At 39.8% G+C, this 20,621-nt stretch overlaps 1 protein-coding gene and 1 pseudogene across 1 annotated transcript; both read left to right on the forward strand.

Moving 5' to 3' along the window:
• The first annotated feature begins 5,847 nt into the window (after positions 1-5,847).
• Positions 5,848-10,194, forward strand: LOC120723199 (carbonic anhydrase 4-like). Its single transcript, XM_040014547.1, has 9 exons — positions 5,848-6,173; positions 6,533-6,602; positions 6,700-6,726; positions 6,816-6,986; positions 7,181-7,329; positions 7,470-7,565; positions 7,797-7,875; positions 9,245-9,408; positions 9,519-10,194. Exons 2-9 carry the CDS (start codon positions 6,533-6,535, stop codon positions 9,702-9,704), a joined length of 942 nt encoding a protein of 313 aa, XP_039870481.1. The 5' UTR covers positions 5,848-6,173; the 3' UTR covers positions 9,705-10,194.
• A 1,108-nt stretch (positions 10,195-11,302) lies between these two features.
• LOC120723240 lies at positions 11,303-16,744 on the forward strand (annotated as a pseudogene).
• The last annotated feature ends 3,877 nt before the right edge of the window (positions 16,745-20,621 follow it).

The following is a 20,621-nucleotide window of genomic DNA, read 5'->3' on the forward strand; positions in this document are numbered from 1 at the left end:
CTGCAGCATCTCATTGAGGATGACCCAGATTGGCGCACATAATTTGCAGAATGGGCAAAACAAAAATTGGAACAGGACTCTCAGTTCACGAAGAAGATTTTGTTCAGTGATGAGGCAAACTTTTATGTGAATGGTGACGTTAACAAACAAAACCACCGCTATTGGTCTGACACTAACCCACATTGGATGGATCCCTCCAAGACTGTTGGCACAACAAAAGTGATGGTTTGGTGTGGTATATGGGGTACAACGATAGTGGGTCCATTCTTCATCAATCACTGGATATTTGAAATTACTACATGATGATGTGTTTCCCTCTTCATGCACTGAAGCTGGCACGTTCCCTGAGTTTTTCCAGCAAGATGGCGCACCACCACATTATGGGTGCCAGGTCCGAGCATTCCTAGATGAACAGTTTCCTGGAAAGTGGATTGGCTGTCGTGGTCCAGTTGAATGGCCCCCAAGGTCTCCCGATCTGAGCCCCTTAGACTTTTATCCTTGGGGTCATCTGAAGGCAATTGTCTATGGTGTGAAGACACGAGATGTAAAGCACCTGAAACTATGGATACTGGATGCCTGTGCCGGCATTTCTCCTGCGGTGTTGCTATCAGTGTGTGAAGAGTGGGAGAAGAGGGTTGCATTGACAATCCAACACAATGGGCAGCACATTGAACACATTTTATAAGTGGTCAAACATTGTATATAACTCATGAAAGAATAAAGTTATGTTGAAACCAAGCACACCACGTTTTTTCTTGTGACATTACCAATAAGTTTGATGTGTCACATGGCCCTCTTCCTATTGAAAAAACAAAAGTTGTATCCAAGATGGCCGACTTCTAAATGGCCACTATGGTCACCACCCATATTGAGGAGTTTGCCCCCTCACATATACTAATGTGCCACAAACAGGACTTTAATATCACCAACCATTCCCATTTTATTATGGTGTATCCATATAAATGGCCCACCCTGTATTTATATAAATTCTATTGACTAGACTAAACTTTATTTTATTATGGAAATAAATCTGGTAAAACTTATTTACTTATTTACTTTTTTCTTCATACTGTACTACTTGTCCCAGTAGTAATTTTCCACCCTGTTAGAATGTGCTTTATTGCTATAAAAAAAAAACTAAAATTCCATAAAAGCCATTTACAGGAAGTGATATCATTTGTTTTTGGGGGGAATTCAACTGTGGAAAACGAATTAAGCTTCAACTGTCACTCTCACTTTACTTTTTAAAATCTTAAACATGTTACATCTGCATGGGTCACTCTAAAGTTTCCACCCAGTTAAAGTCAATTATGGACAGTGTTATTTTATGCCATGTTATACCCCTAACTAAAGATTGTGAATTATTATGTAGTTTTAGTTTGCATTATTCTCCTGAATTAGAAGAAGCTGATAACTATTGCATTCGTTAAACTGATTTACATTACATTAGACTGCTGATTTATTGTGGATGAATGATATTGTTTTATGATGTTATAAGAAATACTGTTTTCAGAAAGTCATCGCCTTATTTGTCTGATTAGAAGAGAACAGAATATACTGGAGTTTTCTGCCCCAACTCAGCAGGAGCAGATAAACGGGGAGCCAAGGTCGTAGCTTAGGCGCCGTGTGAGAGAAAAGCATGTGAATGTTTAGGCTTTTATGATAAGGTGGGAGAACCAGAGGCTATAAGAGTTTGAGCAATGCTCCACCATTTTGAGATCTGAGGCTGTCTGCATACGGTGTCCATCTCCCACGCGTGTGTTCATTAAAATCATCGTTTGACTTAACCCGGCCGGACCAGTGTTGTTATTGTGGTTTTTTCTCTTGTCTCCATCCCCAATATTTTGAACCATAACATTAGTTACTTTAAATTAGTAACTTACTTACATTAATAGTTACTTCTATCAAAAGTAACTCAGTTACTTCAAGTTACTCATTACTTCCAAAGTAACTAGTTACTAGGGAAAGTAACTTTGGTTTTTCTCAGAATTCTCTTGTTAATGTGTTGCTTCCGTAGCTGGATACCCAGCAAGACTGCCAGTCTTCTAGCTTGCTTACTTGCCACAAGTGCACTGTGCCACCTACCAATAGAAAGAAAAAAATAATGTGCATATTTCCACGAGAGAAATCCCACGCCTGGACCGTTGTTGACCGCCACCATGATTCTAGCCTACGTCACAGCGTCAGGTGCGCTTTTTAGATCCAACACAAAAACTGCAGTCGTGGTGCTTTCGATTGTACTCAGAACTCGGAAATTCTGCCTTAGGAATAGGAAGGGAATAGGAAGATGTAGGCAACACCAGACTGCAGATGAGCTGCATACAGGGCTGGTTTGGGACAAAGAAAATCGGCCCGGGGATTTTGACTAGAGACCTGGCCGCCATTACAGGAAAAATCATAAAGCCTTTGAATGAAAACAAACACTGTTGTGACAGTGATGTACACTGTTTTGATGGTATATATGTATCAATCTATCAATCGTTTGTTGTAAGATTCAGATAATTATTTTTTAAAAGCTAGATATTTTAAATGAGAATAAGAAAGAAAAGTATTTCCTTGTGCCCCCCTCTCCCTGTTAATGCCCTACCTGGCCCCATGGCAAAACTTTGCTAGATCCGCCCCTGCACAGTTACCAGCTGTCAGCTACGTAAAAAAGGATCCTGGGGTTATTTGTCTCTCAGAAACAGTTCATAACTTCCCTTTAACTCATTCATGCGATCTAAAAGGTAAACCTGTTTTTCTATCACCTGTTCAGCTCTGATGATTCAGTAAGGACATCTCCTGGTTTTGTCTTCATGTTTCCCTCTCACCAGATAACCAAACCGACATGACCAGCAGCTTTTACAGCTGTGGCTCCAGCCAACATCAGCTGATACAAGAAATTAATATTAAATAAATTCTAACAACAGCTGATCAAGCTTAAACGTGCTGCTGTGGTTTAGCGCGACATCCGCTGGTTTCCTCTTTCTGGCGCAAAGTGGGCGATAAACAAACAAGAGAGAAAAGCCGATCAGCTGATCATTGATCAGTTTCATGATTGAAGTAGAAACAGGAGAGGGAGGGGGAGAGAATGAGAGAAGAAGAGGCAGCTGTGCAGCAAAGACAGAATAACTCCAGCTTTGTGTCTTTTTCCATTCTAGCTGAAGTACGGGACAAACTGCGTTCCCTTTCACCTTGATACGAAACGCGTAATATTTTCTCTGAATACGAGGCGATTCTGTTTTTTACGGGATGGTTGGCAACTCTGCTAACTAACCTTATGAACAAAATAAAGTTCAACATCAGTAACATAGCACCCACCCAGCTGTATAGAAACTCCGTCATGCTAGCTAGTACGCAGTACGGAAAAAGTCAGCATAATGAAAATAAACTCCACCTAAACTTGGTTTATATCTGACCCAGATAGACTGCAGGTCATAACTTCTTACCTGAAGTTCAGTTCACCTGACACTCGGACCAGCGGCCACCTCGGGTCTCTCCTCCTCCTGCCTCCCCTTTCCCTCATCCACCTGCTGGTCTCCACCACTTGCTAATGTTACTGAATCTGTGGAAGCTCCGCGATAGCCACCACACGAAGTAATGACCCTATCTAAATCCCAGTAACGACTAACGCGGTCCTGATTTTGGCCCAACTAGTTACCGTGCTCGTTACCACAATAATAATGTAGTTACTGTAACGCATTACTTAATAACGTGTTAGTCCCAACACTGATTATGGAAAATGTTAAGTAGAATATTTTTAAAAACATATTGGATTTACTTATTAAAGGTGTGTTAATCTGATGAAGGTTAGCTTGCTAAATGTTGATCAGCTAAAGTGGGGTTTGGTGTTGATATTGGAGTGCAAAATTACTGATGGAAGATGGACAAGAAAAGATCGAAGCCATCAGGCCTTCAGTTTAGAAAATAAGAGAAAGGTGTTTGTTTGGGGGAGGGACAGTTCACTCAGGGCACCAGACAGGCTAGGACCACCCCTGCACACAATCATACAAAAACACAAATAGACTGATTCTCCCCCGCACACGCGCGCGCGCGCACACACACACACACACACACACACACACACACACACACACACACACACACACACACACGGTGTAACAGTCAAACGGTTGTCATTCTTCAATCAAAATTTATTTATATAGCACATTTTTAAAGACCGAAGTACACCAAAGTGCTTTCCAGTAAAATCATGATACAGATAAAAATCACAATATAAAATATAAATTACAGATATAAATAAAATAATTACATAATCTAAATGCAAAGCCAGATGTAAATTACCCTAATTCGCCTTGAATGCCAGGTTAAACAAATACGTTTTTAGACTGAATGGAATCTGATGCGCGAATATGAAGAGGAAGAGTATTCCATAACATTGGTGCGGCAACGGCAAAGGCACGGTCTCCTCTGGTCTTCAGCCGAGACCTAGGTTGCACTAAGAGCAGTTGGCCCGATGATCTTAGTGCTCTCTGAGGGCTATACAGACAGAGGAGATTCTTGTTCATTGCACAGTTCTTCCTTGAGTATAACAATAAATGAAAGCACCACATTAAGAAAAAAATATCATTGTGATCATGTTGAGATTGAATTCAAGAAAGTATTTTGAGGAAAAAAGTTTGCTATATGTAACGGAGCGAAGGTGATTTTATTTCCACAGTGTTTTTTAAAGGAGGGAAACCTTCCTCCAAAGGGACAGAGCAGTGGAGCCGCCAAGGGAAAGCACACGAAATAAAAACTGTATAGTTAAAATATTATTTATTATATTTAAATTGTTAAAAATATAAAATGAATGAAAACAACCCTGGCCAGGGGACAACACAATAAAAATCAATAAAAAAAACAAACATTAAAAGTCCAGTGGCGTCCGCCACGGTATAAAAGTCACAAAGAATTAAAAATCCAGTGGAGCGGTGCAGAAGGGAAACCCGGCGGCGTCCTCGCCTTCCTCTCCGCGTTCTGCGCCCCAGTGCGCTAAAGAAAGAAAGGCAGCGGCAGTCATTACTGTTTTAGGCAGCTATCATTCATTAAAGGGGACAAGTCAAAAGACTTACCCCGGGTGGGCAGAGCTCTCAACTCTGCTTGCCGTTTCTTTGTAACCGCCAATCAGCACCGACCCATACGCCGCCTCCTATTTCCCGCAGACGTGTAATCTGGCCTCCTGTTGCTGCAGCAGTCGAACCGCTCGCTCCGCGTCCCTGCTTGCTGGCGCTGGCTCTGTATCATCCTCATCCTCCTCCTCCTCATCCTCATCATCACCATCATCATCATCCTCCTCCTCCTCCTCCTCCTCCTCCTCCTCCTCCTCATCCTCATCCTCATCATCATCATCCTCCTCCTCCTCCTCCTCCTCCTCCTCTGAACGCCAAGCTCCACACAGTCTTATGTGTCACTGAGCACTCTCTGTAAATTACCACTCCCTTTCCTCTCAGGTGTGTCAAATTAGTAAAACGGGAGAAAGGGCGGAGTCTCTCCAGGACAAATTGACAGATGCAACCAAAACATGCAGGATAAACAAAACACTCCACAAGATATAACCAAAACATGCAATATAAAAAATAAATAAGCACACTTCACATTAAAACACAGCAAAGTAAAACAACATCCGTCCTTCCCTGGATGACATATACCATTTACAAAATACCTTGTTGAGACTGATCAGCCGTCTTGTTATAAAACATGCATCCTCTTTATTGCATGAGGCTGTAACCATCATAACCATAAGTTGTGTGGGTTTTTTTTTTGTCTGACCAAGATGCAGCTTTCTTCATCTTTTCAACGTCCTTATAATGACAACCACAATTTGTTAATGTGCTAAAAGAAAAAAAAAGATTTCTTTCCTTGTTACGAAAACCTATTCTGAAATACGATTTCACTAACTCGCCAGTTTGTCTTGAAATAACGACATACATCTCCACTTTTTTTTCTCAAAACAGAATTACGACTTTAATCTCGAAATGTAGACTTTATTCTTAAAAAGGTCGATTTTTTTTTTTAAATTAAAGTCGCCATAATACGCCGTCGTACTTCCGCGAAATTATTGCGGAAAGATAAAGACCTACTCACGTGTCCCCTGGAGGTGGAGCCGGGCCAGCTGCAGGATGCACTGAGGAAATAAAAAGAGGTGAGCTGCATCTGAAAACAGGCTGAACGGACGCACAGGTGCATCAAAGGTAAGACACTGTGCTGCTCAGGTGAAGTGGACAAAAGAAAAAATTAGGCTACAGTCAGAAACCTGCATTTGTTGCATTCTTTTCTCTATTAACAGCAAACAGCAGCACTACAAATAAAATTGGTTAACTTTTAGAATTTAATCGTCAAAGTTTATATAAAGGTAAATTTGTCACTCCATATAGTAACCTGTTAATTAATGAATTCATTCATTCATGCAGAATCGGAATACTATATTAATTAACCAATTATTCTTTTCTGTGCTGTACATTTTTTTTCGATTATTTTGATTTAATTTAATTTATTATTTTTTTTTTAAATATATGCGATTCCAAACAATGTGGCTTTTTGGTCGTTTCAGATGAAGTGGTTTGAAGTTGTTACCCTTGCTGTGTGCGTCCTCGTACCCGCCGCTCACTCCCAATCAAAAGGTGTGTACTTCATTTAGGAATTTACTGTTACACTGAATTTCTAATTATGTGAATCTAAATGTTCTGTTTTTTCACCCCCTTCTTTTTTTTCATCCAGCCTGGTGTTATCACCTCCCATCCTGCAGTAAGTACCCAATATCTCCATTATCTATTATAATGTTGCCCACCGAGTGACCCCTCCTCGGTGACTTTACTTGTCCTTTCTGTTTATAGATGACACAACCTGGCCAACAATTTTCCCGGAGTATTGCAACGGCACCCGACAGTCACCCATTGACATCGTCTCAGCATCTGCCACACCGAACGACAAACTGACTGAATTCACTTTTGTGAAGTATGAGGACACCTCCGCAATGACGTCAATGACAAATACTGGCGACACAGGTGAGCACCGGGAGTTTGTGGCTACAAAAGTGTGTTGTCATGGGGTTTCTGTAAACTTTGTATCTTACTTGGATTTTAGCGCCCTCATCTTTTCTGCAATTAAACGCACTGGCCTTGCGCCTGAATGTTTCCTCTGACTCCTCGCAGGTTAGGTGTAACTTTATCGTGTTTTTGATTTTTTCACCTTCTTTCAGTCCAAGTGACCCTTAAGAGTGGAGTTAAGATTTCAGGAGGGGACCTGTCCGAGCAATACGACAGCCTCCAGTTTCACTTGCACTGGGGCAACGGCTCCTCTGTCCCCGGCTCAGAGCACACAGTGGATGGAAAACGCTATCCTATGGAGGTACACATTTTTTTTTCTTGTTATTTTGGTGTATTTTTTAATATATTAATTTTAAATCTGTAAAAAACAAAAAAAAAAACAAAAAAGAAAAACCCAACAGAAATAAACAAGCAAACGTCTGTATAACTTCATTTTCGCAGCTGCATATTGTGAACAGCAAGTCATCCTACAATGGAAATACAAATCTAGCCGTCAAAGACTCCACCGGACTTTCAGCGCTTGGTTTCTTTATCGAGGTGAGAGAAGCAGCGCACGAGATGACATAATGTTTACTGTGTTGTTCAGTATTGAGGCCTCACTCGATTATTTATTTATTTATTTATTTATTTATTTATTTATTCATTCATTCATTCATTTATTTATTTATTTATTTATTTATTTATTTATTTATTTATTTTTTTTGGGGGGGGGTCTCTTTCCTCGTCTGTTATGGGGAATGCGTCAATACCCCTTTCTTTTTCTTCCAGGTAATGTCAGGCAACTCAACTGGCCAGCCGGATAGCTGGCGCAATTTGGCTTCTTACTTGCCCAACATCACAGAAAAAGGTGACTTTTTTTTTGTGGAAAACCTCCTCTCCTCTTTCTGACTCTAAATTGTGTCACCCGTAGTTCCTTCATGTAGGGGAGACCGGGGATAGTTGTAACATTTTTGACATTTCTGTCTGTAAATTGGAGCTCGTTTAAGGTAGTGGATTCAAAATGTAATGCAAAGTATTTACACGTGTCGGCTATTAAATAGTGCAGCTATTTTCTCTGCAGCACAATTACCCATTGCATGGTATGGTCTCAAACACAAAGAGTGAAATGTTACAATTAACCCCATAGTCTGGGTTAGTTGTAACATATCCTGGGGTGAAATGTAACACAATGAAATAAGGGTACTGACAAAATATTAACATGTAATCTTTGTTTATTCAACACATGAATGCACTTAGAGCCATTTATGTAGCTATGTGTGTGTGTGACAGAATGCAGAAATCTAGCTTTTGAACATATTCCAACCCCCCAAAAAAGACAAATTATGGAATTTTCTGCAACTGAATATTTCATTAATTTTGGTTGGTCTTCCTTGAGTTTGGCCTCATTGGCTCAGTGGGCATTATAACCTACAACTCTTGCACCAATTTTAAACATAACAATGAAGCTGAAAAAATGTAGTTGTTCACCAGCATCGCAATTCCATTTTACTTTTTATCATGGCTTACCTTGGTGTGGTTTGCAAAGTGCTTCAGAAAGATGACGAAATCTGTTTCTTGCACCCATCCTGATTTATTTCCACTACCAATACTTCCTACTGGTCCATCTCTGACACAGTGGTCTGCATAATGTATGTGTGGGAACACAAACAGTGGAGGAATTGTGTTACCAATGGCATTAACCGCATATACAAAAGCGACCAGTGAACCTCTCTCTGCTGATGTCGTTGCCCCAACTTGTTTAATATAAGTTAAAGTAATAGTGTGGTAAGTTGTAACATCTGCATTATTGTTACAACTAACCCAGACTGTTGCTGTTACAACTGACCCAGACTCCTATAGCCATGAACTAGCTAACATTACAGCCAACGGCTAAAACACTAGCTCTAAAGACCTACACAGAATATATCCCCATAGACATACAAATAACATAATTTAAGTTTGATGAGTTTAACTGCAAAGCAGATAATGCTATTACAAATTGAAATAAAGTAGAAAAACTTACTTTTTGGCATACAAATTACTTTTTTTCGTGTTAAATTGTCTGTGTTTGACAAAATGTGCTGATTTTTCACATGTGATAGCAGAACTGAATTGGGCATGCACAGGATGAGTCACATCATTTGAAACTTAGCCCTGATTGGAGAAATTGGAAGTGTCACAACTGACCCACGTTACAACTATCCCCGGTCTCCCCTAAGTCTTGTTTCTGTCCTCAGGCCAGAACGTTTCAATTGCAGCCGGGTTTTCCCTGGACGACCTGCTTGTCGGTGTGGATCGCACTAAGTATTACCGCTACCTTGGATCCTTGACGATCCCCGCTTGTAATGAGGCGGTGGTCTGGACCGTTTTTAAGGAACCAATTAAAGTCAGTAAAGATCTAGTAGGTATTTCATTTCTTCCTTGTGTCTCCTAATTGTCATTGCTGTGAGCACAGATGCACCGTTAGTGGTTCATACAGCTAACTGGAAACAAAATATGTCTCATGACCAGATTGACCTCTTCAGCACCACACTGCACTTCAACGACAGTTCGTCACCAATCATGATAAACGTCTACAGAAGCCTGCAGCCTGCACAGAAAGTCTGGACTCAGAGCATCAAGGCCTCTGCCTCCACAACCTGCTTCTCCCTGAGCCTGCTACTTCTCAGTCTTGTACTGGGCTGGAGTTGGAGCTAAAATAGAAAGAGGATGTCATCAAGAACTTTGCCGATGAACCCGTTGCCTGACCTCAGCGCGTCTGTTCTTTTCCCATTTAACTAAAACTGACTGATTTCTAATGTAGCTCTTTGTGTTTGACATAATCACGAAAAGTATGAAGAACAACTTATTAAGTTCAAGGCTACTTCTGTTCCGATCTTATCTCTCAACACTATTTCTTGATTATGGCTACCTGTGACAAAGCTTTTGCCTTTTGTCAGATTTGAGTCTGTATGATGAATGCACCTTGTGTATGCAACGTTTACTTTAAGCAGTGACATCGACATGTTTTCATTTTGCAAAGCCATATGGTCTGAGCAACTGAGATGTGTTCCATGTCTGTGTTGAGCTGCCAGAGCTACATGTGGGTGACACATTGCTTATGCCCTTAATACTGTACTGTATTGCTTGAACATGAAGAAAACTGTGACTTTCTTGGTCTTGTTAAATGACATCTAAAATTATTTGTGACTGTTTCTGCAGTTTTATTGTCTTTTTTAAATTCTTGGAAGTTTCTGGAACTTTTGAAATGATACATAGATGGGTGGAGTCCTCATCTGCATTTGTTACACTTAACTAGGACAAACTGTCTGAGCTTTTGAGAGCTTTCTATTCTAGTTCACAAAAAGTGCCTAAACAATGAACTTTAACACAAAAGTCCCCAGTTTTATTCTCTGGTGGTTTAAAACCTGTGAAGCTGCCAATGTTTTGTTCACACTGTTATTAACCTTACATAACCCATGCCATTTGCTAACAAAGAAGAGTAAACAGACCTGTTTAAACTCAATCCGTCTAAAAGATTTGGCTGTTTTTTTTAATCAAATGTGTAATGGTTAACCATCAATGAAGTTGAAGAAAAGGCGAAGGCCATTGAAATACGTGTACACAATGGCTTCTGTCAGAATTGCAGTTAATTTGATTTTAACTAAGCGAAACATATTTCACTGAAAAAAAAAACTTTTAGAAAAAGTATCTGTACTTGGTCTCCTACATCTTGTCCCTGTCATCTTGCAGGTGTGTGTCCAACATTCCTGTTCCTTTTTCCCATCTTCTGTCACCAGGCTTTTAGAATTTAATAGAGGTTTGATTAGTCTAGCATGGAGAGCACGAGAGTCCAAATGACTTTGACACTGTCCTGCTTAAAACACTTGTGCAAGATATATATAAATAGACCATAATTTTACAGCATAACAGCAGCATAAACTTATTATCCTTATTTAAATTTTTGTCGTGTTTGTGTTTTTTCTAGTAAGTAAGCCGCGTGCATTAGTTAAGGCCAACCCTTATAGTGATAAACTGAAGTTAGCAGTCACAGTGAACAGGGTAGACATTGCCAAGAGTGAACTCTTTGATGGCGACATCCCGTGCAAGGTGAGGAGGCAAACAGATTTCTCATAGTTGTTACACTGGAAGAAACACTAATAAGTAAATTAATAATGTGCAGTTATATCAATTTTGACAGATAGATCAGTTTAAATGTGATTTGCAGAGGAATATTTGGCGTAAAAAATATTTACCTGTCTTAAAACATCATCTTACCTTCCTCCAATTAAACAGTACGGAGATTCTAAGACTCAATGACAGATGGCCTGATCAGTGACGAGCCCCAGTTTGTTCGGTTTTTCACTGAGAATGGTTTGAACATTGTGGACTACCTAACTGCAAGCTGGAAAGTCTGTATTGCTCTTTCAGCTACTACAGCACTGCCTATAGAAAAATATGGCATCTGCACAAGCATCATCAGAACAACAGAGTTCATCCTCAAAAGTAACGGCAGATAACAATCAGAGCAGACCAAGGAGGGAGTTAAGCCATGAAGGTATTCTTTTTTACAGTTGACCTGTGTTAGGGTTGAAAATTTTTGATTTTAGATTTAAATGATTAAATAAAGCTGTTTTAGTTATTTCATTTATACACAAGGCAATTCTGCTCATAGCGAGTTGGCGCTCCGTGTTTTGAGGGTCACGGAGCGCCAACTCGTTGGCGAAGACTGAGTGGGTGACTGGGATGAAATATTGAAGAGTGGACATAAAGCGCTTGAGGGTCCTTTTCTGCTGCATGCTTACATACACATGATAATGGTTTTCTATAAGTCTCTGGGTCAGAGAGTCCGAACAAGATATCCCGAAACAGACCTTAGAATCAGTGGAAGAACAGTAGATAATATGGTAAATGGCCTGTATTTGTATAGCGCTTTACTAGTCCCTAAGGACCCCAAAGTGCTTTACACATCCAGTCATCCACCCATTTACACACACTGGTGATGGCAAGCTACATTGTAGCCACAGCCACCCTGGGGCGCATTGACAGAGGCGAGGCTGCCGGACACTGGTGCCACCGGGCCCTCTGACCACCACCAGTAGGCAACGGGTGAAGTGTCTTGCCCAAGGACACAACGACCGAGACTCTGTTCTTAACCATGGTTTTAACTTTTTATGAGTTTTTTTTGCCGAGATGGAGATCTTCTACACCTTAGTTTTATTGTTGTTGGCGATATTCACCTGGAGTCATTCACCCTCACTGACAATTACTTATACACACGAGGAACTACTTGGATTACGGTGGTCCTGTTTGTCTATGTACGACTCTTGTAATGCTCGGACAGATATAATTCTTGGTGAGGATTTATTTGCCCGGTCAAACACTAATTTTGGAAAGCCCCGCCACTTGAGAAAACGCGGAAAGAAAGGCGGCGTGCGTCAGCGTGTAAGAAAACTTCGGAGGAAGAATCGTGTTCCTCTGCCTTCTATGATTCTGGCCAATGTCCAATCTCTTAGGAACAAAACGGATGAATTACAAGGGAATGTGCGTCATCTACAGGAATACAGGGAGGCTTGTCTGATGGCGCTTACCGAGACATGGCTGACCGATATGGACAGTGACACTTCACTGTATGATGCTGTTGTCACACTCCTGCATCTCTTGTATAAGCATCTTGAGGCACCCCACACCTATGCAAGATTATTCTCCAAAAAGTTGATTCTGTTCATCTGGACGTAGCGTTTTGTGGGAGAAACATTTTGTCACTCATCCAAGTGACTTCTTCAGTCTCAGCTGACTGCAGGTTTCCCCAATCTTATAAACAGTACATTTGCATAATGACTGAAACCAGCCCACTGAAGGAACAATGGGCTGGGAGGTCAGTTCCTTAATCTCAATTTTGCAAATTCTCATGACCATTGATCAACAACCACTGACCAAAACCCACTGATCAAAGACCACTGATCAATGGCCATGAGCACCATTCACAGAGAGTTGGGGAATGGCTGCAATCACAGCATTGTAAGATGGCGAATGATGTACCCTTAGGCCCCCTCCTTGATTCAGAGATGGTCTTTCCCTTTTCACGTAAATGGCCTCTTTGACTCTGCGCTCAAACCAGCGGCGTTCCTTCCTGTCCAAGGGGAGGAACGCCAGAAGTTTGAGAACCTGGCTGGTGGTGAGACAATAACTAAAGCTGTCAGCTATTATTGATGTTATAATTATTTTCTATTTAGTTTCATAACCATTTTCACAAAGAGCCCTTTGAATTTTCCTTTATGATGGCTAACAGGCTCATCACAATTTTCACATCTTTTCTTCATGTTGTTGTCATCATGTCAAATAGCAGATGAGTATTACAAAAGAAAGGTAGCATGATGCTTCCAAAATAACACAGGCCACCTTCATGTTGAGTAAAGCAGCTACTGGTGGTGGATAAGGTCTCAGTTGCTGTGCTCTTCCAGTCTCTGCTGTCCCAGATCTGGTGGGGTGATATGAAGAGGAAAACAGAGATTTGGAAGCTTCTGCTCGCGTTCTTCTGCCCGATCCTCTGCTACACCAACCTCATCTCCTTCAGGTAAGATGCTTGTGTTTTTTCAGAAAGGTTGTACTTTTATGCAGATATTTTTTAAAAAACGTGTTCTACATATTTTAAGTCATAGAAAACAAAGTGATCAGCTGGAGGAGGAGGAGGGAATTCCTATGAAGATGAGCTGGATCAGGACACTAACAGTCTCTATGGAACCACAGTCTTCTCTTTCTCTGACATCAAGCACCTGTAATATTTCTACTTGCACTCTTCAGTGTTAGTCTGTAGAGCATCAGTTTGTCAAGCAGTGATTATTCTGTTTTATAATGTTATCGCTTTACATTAGCTAAAGTCTACTAATTTACTCAAAATGTTTTTGTTACACGAGTGAAGTTGACTCAGAAGGTCACAGGAGTGGTGCCATGAAAGGTGAGTCCTGTTTAGAGAATAATCTTTGAATAAGTGTTGTCACTCACTACAAGAAGAAAGTCTGACTTCAGAAATTATTCTTTTCACCACATGCTGTCATTTTAGTTACCTGCTAATCTGTGTTTAATACAGGTGTGCCGTCCATTCATAGCTTCACGCTGGCGTCAGTTCTGGTTTGCACTGGTCACCTCATTTCTGGGCAATGTTCTGTTTCTCTTGCTTTTCGCTGTTGGTGGATTTCAAGCCTCCACCCCCCCTCAGGTCCAGCTGCTACTGAGTGTGTGTTGTACTTCTGGATATTCACCCTTGTTTGTGAGGAGATCCGACAGGAGAGTGTAGAGAGACATCTTACTTAGAACTTTGTTCACCAAAAAGTTTGGTAAGTGTATAAAATGTCAAGTGAACAACTGAATGCAATAATATGCACCTAATTCAAATATTTTATTGAATTGCACGTAGTTGAAAGACAATATATCTAAAATGCCATTTCAATACAGTGGTTAGCATACTGTCATGTCAAGATGGACATTAAAATAAATAAATATATAGAATGTTTTTCATTTATCACTGATTTCATATGAGTTAACAAACACACAGAAGATTAAATAATATATCATAAATTAAAATCTCATTCTTTGAATTTTTAGCTATTCTTTAAAATTATGACAGCACACAGAAAGTTTTTTTCTGTATTATCATTTGTTTTTCTATGATTATTGTGCACTTTGAAAAACTGAATTAAGGGGCTTCAAGGTGCATGTATAAATATGCGTATAAGCATTATTATCATAATAAAGTATGTTGATAGTTGTTTGTTATTGTAGTTTTTGTTTTCTAATGATCTGTTAAGTTTATTTTGTCTTCTTCAAGACAAATTGTTTTGGGGACAATGTTTTGACCTCAAAGGTTCAGACTCTAATTTCAGGATCTGTGGAATAAATGTGATCTCACTGCCATCAGCCTGTTCATTATCGGACTAATCTGCAGGTATGGATAAGAAATAAAGATGATATATAATCCTGGATTGTCCGTGAAAACCTTTCCACAACATTATAAACCATTTATAGTTTCTCTTTGCAAGATTGTAACATTTATTAAAGCACTATAGTTTGTGTTTTTTGAGGCACTTTTTGCTGTCTTAAGTGTGTCTTAAATAATTTTCCTAATACTTAGCTTTTATTCACTTATAATTGTGGTGGCAGATTTCTTTTCTCATGTATTAATCACATATTTAATCATATCACATTAGTGATAGTGATATCACTTTCTCATATAGTTGTATGCATGTGCGCTACAAATGGGCTTTATGCTCTATCACACACACTAACACAGTGGAGACATTGCAATTGGAGACGTTAAACAGATAGTGAGGCGCCTTCTGCTTATCAGGGATGTAAATCCTTAGGTGACGGTCAAGCAGAAAACAAGGTCATTATTCTCTCTGTGAGGGAGGGGGTCAAGGATGAGCTGAACTGAAGGTATAGAGATATATGATATGCTATGGAATGTTCTTTGTTTTGAGAGTGTTTGGGAAGGTGTAAAATAGTTCAGGGCGGTGTCCTTCCTCAGAAAACTGTTTGGTGTTTGATCTGAACGTTTTCTCCACATTGCAATGTGTTAATTAAATTATTTCAAAACGCTCACTGGGTGTGTTGCAGGTTATTGTTAAAGTTTCCACAACATAATCAAAAACATTTCCTCAATTAGCAACCAAATGTCACAGGTTAATTTACAGGTTTGCCATCAGGTGGTGGTGCTACCTCACTAATTGAGTGATACTATGCTTGCCTTTGGGGCGATCATGGCTCAAGAGAGTTGTCTTGTAATCGGAAGGTTGCCGGTTCAAGCCCCGGCTCCGACAGTTGTGTTCTTGGGCAAGACACTTCACCCGTTGCCTACTGGTGGTGGTCAGAGGGCCCGGTGGCGCCAGTGTCCGGCAGCCTCACCTCTGTCAGTAGCTACAATGTAGCCTGCCATCACCAGCGTGTGAATGGGTGGATGTCCTTTGTTTGGACTACATGGTCGTCACACTTCGCCTCATTCACATTTTTGCAGTTCACAAGCAGCTAGGCCCAAAACTCATTATTGTAGGAAAGATGGGGAGAAAGTTACTATCAGTTGGCATTATATGAGGGGCACATGTTTTATAATACAATGCCAGCAATAACACAACAATTTCCTCTTCTTCCTGGGCGTGTGGGTCATGGTGTACGGAGTTGCAAATCAGGCTCTGATTTACTCCTACGACCAAAACCCGAATCGCATTTTTCTAAAGCTTTTTCTACATGCCATACTTGCACATCTTTGGATACGGCTCTTCCATTGAGGAAGAGATGGATGGTACAAGTGTTTGTGCAATTTGAATGAAAATAAGAACATTACATTGAAATCAGTTTAACAATTTAGTACAGCTTTTTAAAATTCACCACAGCAATTAGAAATTGAGCCGTTGTTATAATTGTAGACACCCCCCCTTTTTTTCTTTTTTCTTTTTACCTTTCTCCTTGTATCTCTACTTTGTGAGAGTGGGCAAAGAACTAATCTGCACAGACAATGTGACTTTGATTGAGAGCGGTGAAGAGCCGTGTAGAAATCAGCATAGTAACTGGCTGGTAGTGATTCTGCTAGTCTTAAATCTCCTGGTCACCAACATCCTGCTCATCATCCTGCTCATTGCTAATAAGGTTATGACTTTATTACTTTAAAGTAATAAGTGTAAGGAGTAATGAGTGAGTAAGCCACAGTTGAATGAAAATGGATAACTCTAGTTGGTATTTACAAATGAGTCATTTTGTTTTTTTAAGTACTGGCTCCCTTGTTATTGCTCAAAATCACTCAAATCATTCAAAATTGAAGCGTCTAAATGAGAAAGGGTTCATTGTTCACTGACGTCAGCTTAGCTTTGATGAAAACATGAAGGCTAAATTGAAAGGTTAGCATTTTGTTTTTGTATCAGTGTTAGACTTAGAAACAAAGGCAGCTAACAGATTATCAACATGGGAAACAATTCCGAAGGAAGACTTCCCGACTGCTCGAAACAAGATCCTGAAAAGCAGCGACTCTGAAAGGCTCAAACGGATATCTACCAAGTGAGCACACCTTCATGCACCGCTGTAGCGGCAAAATTCCATTGTGGATCCATCGTGAAGTAAATGCATTTTTGTAGTTTTTTTGATATCGGGTAGATGGTATGCTTAAACATCTGACTGAAAGCAGAGAGTTTGAAGGCTCAGGTAAAACAGAAGCATTTTTCTGAAGCTCTCACTTTGTCATTCAGTACCCTTTTACTAATTCCTCATACATATGTAGATATATACATATGCTGTGAAAGAGCCCGTCTGCACAGTCAAAGTATTTTATATAGAGGTTACACCACTACATAGCAGGTTAGCTTTGATTAGCATAATAACAGAAAAGTGGAACATGGGAAGAAATAATGTGGGTTATGGTAAGTAATGCTAACTTTATTTAAAAACAGCCAGTGGGTTTGTTGTGTATCAGTTAAAATGTTTTAAGTGAAGTAGAAATAAAAGATCAGATTTAGCAGGGCTGGAAGGTGAATTTTGGTCACTAGATGGAGCCAGGCTAGCTGTTTTATCTGCTTTCAGTCTTTATACTAAGCTAAGCTGTGCTGGCCTCATGCATGCCTTTAATGATGCAGTTTCCTTTTTCAAGATCATTTTCTCCAGTAGGAGACAAAAATACCTTTACTTTATTCTATTCTAGACTTTTATGACATTATGCTCTTTCTTTTCAGATGGAGCATTACTCAACTGTCCTCAACTGGGTTGTGATAGCACAAGGAAGCACATTCAAACCTCCTCGTCGAATTTTTTACATTAAAGTCTGATTTCCTGTCATGGTGTCTGTCAGGGGTTATATTAAGAGCACATTAATACTTTTTGCATTCTGTTACATTGCATAATGTGCCATATTTGTATGTCTGCAATATAGTTCTTTTTAATAAAGTTTTCATGCACTATAATGAATTGAGTTTTACTATGAGTACAGAATAATTTGTTGTTGAGAGCTAGGTGAAAAGTTAGCCAAGCATAGCTCAGCCAAAGATTGGTAATAATAAGTACACTGACTGTGACACACCTCAGGAGTGGAGAAAGTACAGGAATCATATTCAGTACAAAAACCTGGACAAACAGACACATCATGAATTAAATAGTTTCTTATCAAAGCATGTACTGTAGGGCTGTGGCTTGTTGTACAAATGCAACATCTTAGAAAAACTACACTACACAACACAAAAAAAGTAGAGACAGGCATAGGTTCGCCAGTCAGCAAAAAACTGTTTGGGGGCTCTTAGATGGTGTTTTCCTTGTGGCTGCGTACAGCGGAGATGGGGGAGGGTCTGTGCTGGCGGACGTTGGTTACTGGCCTGGTAGCCTGGCTGCCCCTGGGTTGGTCCGGGACGGGCGTGGAGGCTTGGGGGTCTGGGGGTGCTCCGCCGTATATCGTTTAATATTTAGTATCTACTGTTATCTACTGCTAGCTAGTTTATTGTGAAGGTGCTCTTTTTATTATGTTGCTCGTTTTTTGTTTGCTTTCTCTTCTGTTTTTTTTTTATCCATCCAGGTGATCCAGGTGTTTTGGTTTGTTTTTCTTTCTTTCTTCCCCCCTTTCTCACTGTCTCTTCTCCCCTCTGGTTTTCTTTCTCTCCCTCTCTTTCTTTCATTCTTTCTCCCTGTCCTATCCCCCAGTCATGTCTGTCCCGTTTGTAGCAACCGAAAATAAAATAAATTCATAATTATAATAAAGGTCAATCAAATGGACCAATATGGCAAGGCCATGATGATCCACTTGGTAAAATAAATCCGCTTGGCATCTTTCTTGGCCTTAAGACAACAATTCTGATGGCTAAAGATCCAAACGGGACACACACACACAAAAAAAAAACTGTTTACAAATTGAGCGATTTCAGAATAATGTTCCTCAGTGTTACTCTACGTAACATTAAAAGATTTTAGGAAACTGGAGGAATCTCTGTGCACTGGTGACAGAAATTTAAAAACAAAATCCAAGACCTACATCACAGACTCTACATATCTAAGCGAGCATGTCAAATGTCAAAATTTGTGACAGAACAATTAGAAAAACGTATGGCTTGTTTGAAAGTGTTACCAGGTAAGCAAAAAACTCTTCTCTCTCTAAGGAGCATGGCACCATTGCTTAAGTTGCATCTGAACATACCACAAGACTTCTGGAACAGATGAGACCAAAGTGTAGATATTTGGATTGTTTAAATAATTGCAGAGATTTTTAAAGATTACATCATTTTATACATTTAATACATAAACTCTTAGAAGTGAAAGAACTGCGCCCTTTTTCACATGACTGCACTATATAAAAATTTTTCCTTCTCTTATCTAATTCTTGGCACAAAATCAAAATGCTGATTAAGTGAACAAATTCCACTGTGTCAGGCCTGTGTGGTTAATTAACCCTACAAGGAAAAAAACCCAAGGGTGAAATGTAGGTTTCTGTTGAGTTTGTTTTTTTTGCAAATACACAATTATCTATTGTTCAGCTTCTTTGTTAGTACAAATACTTGAAATTCTTCGGTCTGTCTTAGATGTTGTTCAGTCCCATCAAAGTCAACTTCATTCCACTGTGTCAGGCCTGTGTGGTTACTTAATCCTACAAGGAAAAGAACCCAAGGGTGAAATGTAGGTTTCTGTTGAGTTTGTTTTTTATGCAAATGTCTCTTTAGTCTCTTTATTTACTTGAATAAATAAAGGATAATAATAAAAATGTTTTTGAATGTTATAATTTAAGTGAACTTGTTGAAATAAACTTTCCCATTTGCCATCAATAAATACATTTAAATTATGTACACAACGTGGGAGTGTGATAGTTGGACAGAACTATCATGCTGGTACTGCGTTTCAGTCCACCATGGCTCCATTGAAGGTTACATATTGGAACAAGCTATTGAAGGAGCCTTCACTGTAAATAGTTAGCCGTGCCACCTGTCAGTTGCAGGAGGAGCAGTTCACACTTAGAGGCAGTGTCATCGCTTTCAGCCTGGCTGCTCTTTGCTGTATTGTAGCTGACTGTGGCACTGTCAGTGTAGACTTTTATAATGCTCCTAAATGTAAGTGTTCTCTTCCCGCTGGCTCCAAAGTAAAAAAAAAAAAATATATATATGAGTACAAACATTCAGTTGTTCAAATGACTATTTTGGAAAGCACCACATGTTCACAGTGCCATGCTTTCCATTTCCTTGTATTTACATGAGTGCCATAAATCATATTGACATGTTTTCAATTGCTTCAGGACTGGCAAGAAGAAATGAATTTTGCTGTGTAGAGTGTGTTGGAAAGGTTATTGTTTGCATTAAATTATATAGGAGACAGTGAGAAGAGTTCTCCAAAAATCTACCAACCATTAATCTAATGAAACACACACAGTATATCTATGAAGTTCTACTTCTTTCCTGAATAGGTTGGGAACTATGACAACAAAAGCTGTGTATAGAACCAAAACTTCATCTTCAAATTATTTTATTTTTGCAATTAAGCTTTCCATTTTTTTAAGTGACTTATTTTTCCCCACCCTCTTGCAGTTCAGTAGCCCCCTCCCCCACCCACCAAAGGCATACACCCACTTCTCTAATGCTCTGTGTTAAGGGCATCAGGAGCATTCTTCTTCGACATGTGCCTCTG

The sequence above is a fragment of the Simochromis diagramma genome, unplaced genomic scaffold (assembly GCF_900408965.1).
Source record: "Simochromis diagramma unplaced genomic scaffold, fSimDia1.1 OVJJ01000186.1, whole genome shotgun sequence".
NCBI classification, from domain to species: Eukaryota; Metazoa; Chordata; class Actinopteri; order Cichliformes; family Cichlidae; genus Simochromis; species Simochromis diagramma.